Source organism: Saccostrea cucullata, unplaced genomic scaffold, assembly GCF_032062105.1.
Source record: "Saccostrea cucullata isolate Sc308-1 unplaced genomic scaffold, CSIRO_AGI_Scuc_v1 ctg1367, whole genome shotgun sequence".
Lineage (NCBI taxonomy): Eukaryota > Metazoa > Mollusca > Bivalvia > Ostreida > Ostreidae > Saccostrea > Saccostrea cuccullata.
In genome coordinates, this window is record NW_026940215.1 from 48,109 (window position 1) to 51,000 (window position 2,892).

General features: G+C 36.3%; 1 protein-coding gene across 1 annotated transcript; it reads left to right on the plus strand.

Annotated features, from left to right (window-relative positions):
• Window positions 1–1,013: 1,013 nt before the first annotated feature.
• Window positions 1,014–2,626, plus strand: LOC134254976 (uncharacterized). Its single transcript, XM_062737514.1, has 2 exons — window positions 1,014–1,584; window positions 1,785–2,626. The coding sequence occupies exons 1-2, from the start codon at window positions 1,026–1,028 to the stop codon at window positions 2,405–2,407; spliced, it is 1,182 nt and encodes a 393-aa protein (XP_062593498.1). The 5' UTR covers window positions 1,014–1,025; the 3' UTR covers window positions 2,408–2,626.
• The last annotated feature ends 266 nt before the right edge of the window (window positions 2,627–2,892 follow it).

A 2,892-nucleotide genomic window follows, 5' to 3' on the forward strand; every position in this document is an offset into this window, starting at 1 on the left:
GGGTAGAAATGGACGCGGAATTAATGATGTCACCTTGTCGCGAACAGATAGAAAATAAGCATCACAGATAACTGAAGGGCTTGTTATTTCTGAAGCATAATAGTGAGCCTGATAATTTCATCAGTATTTATTTTTATAGGTGTGCATTTATTAATTCATGGGAAAATTGGGGGGGGGGCATGCTTAGCAAAGTATTTCCGGATAAATATGCATAAGTATCTTGAAGCTGTGAAGAGCTAGGGTCATTCTATCGACGTCATCTTCCTGGAACCTCTATTGTGGAAATAGAATAGACACAAAACCCGTGGCTTGCGACGATGGAAACATCGATTGAGATTGATATGTTGAAGTGGTACATCCCTCCTTATTTATAGGTGATGGGCATTGATGCGTGATAATCAAAATGATTTGAATTGCATACCGTCGCCACGATTTTCAATAACGTCAAAATGCATAGTGATATAACTGATGGAAAGTCATTCTGATATGAAATGAAAGTCATTTTGACTATCGGAATCTATCGTATTGACAATAATATAGTCAATATTAACTCGCTAGTCTACTCATTATGAATATTAATCAGTCACTATAGATTATTATACCTCTACCGATTTTTCACTATATAAAAGTAAATCGATATATTTTGCTGATTTCCTGAAAATCACCGTGAATAAACCGATTCCCTGCAAAACCGACTGATTCCCTGCAAAAAAAGTACGTTTTTTTAATGAGCTGATACACACCTATTCGGAACACTTTGCATTTTCTTTAAACTTACGACAAACTTAGATATGTTCCGAATAAACTCATGAATATTCATTATGAATCGAAATGCATTGCGAGTCAACTGGTCCCAGATCTATCAAAAAGAACCAGTTTACTGGTAGCAAACGACAACAACACTGAACATGGCGAGCAGATTTGCGGAACTAGGAGACGACGATTTAGACAAATTACTGGATATGAGGGACAGTAAGAACACTAAACGAATTATAAAAGCGTCATTAGAAGTACTGAAAGCATACATGTTAGAGAAAAATATGAATTTTGATGAATGCATCTCGTTTTCTACGGAAGAAATGGACTGTCTCCTAAGGAAATTTTACGCGGAAACCAAGAGAGTTAACGGCGAAGTTTATGCAAAGAAATCTATGATTTCGCTTCGTTATGGACTACAGAAACATTTTTTGAAAACAAGAAAAGAAGATATAATCAATGACGAAGCTTACAAAACCTCCAACGAAATGTTTAAGGCTGTTCTCGTTAAACTGAAGAAAGATGGTGTCGGTGAATCAAAACAGAAGGAGCCAATTACGCCAGAAGATTTATCCAAGCTATATGACACAGAATTTTCAACAGAAACTCCTACAGCACTACAGAAAAAGACAATATTTGAATACATTTATTATTTCTGTAATAGGGGGCGTGAGAACATTAGGGAACTTCAGAAAGAGGACTTTACCATTTCAACAGATTCCACAGGAAGAGAATATGTCACTGTCAGAGAAAGACAGACAAAGAACCATAGGGGGGATGATTTAATGGACACCTCTGTAAAACAGGGAAGGATGTATGATCGTCCTGGTATGTACAAATTTATTTACAAAATTTTGCTTAATTAAACATTTTATAAATGTGTATCAGTTTAATGTTAAATTTTCGTGCTATTTACTAACAGTATCCATGTAAATAAAACAAATTTTAAAATCTGAAACCTTATTCAATCATCATTCATGATCAATGCAAGTAACCAATTGTAATTTGTGTATACTTGTTTTTTTCAGGAGATCCCAATTGTCCTGTAGCATCGTTTAAGAAATACCTTGGCAAGCTTCATCCTAATAATCCGAACTTCTGGCAGAGGGCAAAGAGAAAATTTGATGAATCTGATGAAACATGGTACGACAATTCCCCGGTTGGGAAAAACGCTCTGTATGCATTTATGGCAAATCTGAGTGCAGAGGCTAAACTCAGTAAACGCTACACTAACCACTGCATTAGAGCAACGAGTATATCAACATTAGACCATCAGGGAATTGAAGCAAGACACATCATGAGTGTGAGTGGCCATAAAAATGAAACATCAATCAAGTCTTATAGTTCCAAATTGAGTGATCAGAAAAAACGCGAAATGTCGGACATTCTTGGTAAAAACATACATTCCTCTAAAACTGTGTCTACAGTGCCATCAACATGTGATCCGCCTACCACCAACGACGCACGTTATCCACAGCTCGACTTCCTTGAATGCGACATAGTCAAGGAATTGCTTGAAAATGATTTTTCTCTGGATCACGTGCCATGTGATAGTCTTCCTTTGAACACAAGCCTGACAAATACACTCTCGAGTAACACCAACCAGTTCAAATTTTCAAACTGTAATGTAACTTTCAATTTTACAAAGTAAAAAACTCAGACATTTAGACAACGAACTGATTTATTGATTCCTTTTATGAGTCACTTGTTGTATTTTGTTTTATTGTTATTTTTTATTCTGTTGGAATTAAACATTGTTACAGTATTGAATATAACTTTTCAAATGTTTTGTTTGTATCGGTATAATAAAACAGTTAAAGTATATCATTGAGGGAGTCAGCAAGATTCCAGTTCCCCTCGAGCAAGTCTATTTCCCTCGGCGCAAGCGCCTCGGGAAATAGACTTGCTCTTGGGGAACTGGAATCTTGCTGACTCCCTCAATGATATACTTTAACTGTATACTATCGAACTGGTCAGTGTGATTTTCCTCCAGTCGTCAAAATGAGTTCAATATATTATCAAAATGACTAACTACACCCTCATCTGGAGGACAATAAAAGTGATTTTTAGGTCCAAGTGACTAACTTAGGTTTTCAGTGTACGAAGGGATGAGTAAATAAATCAACAATGCCGCCG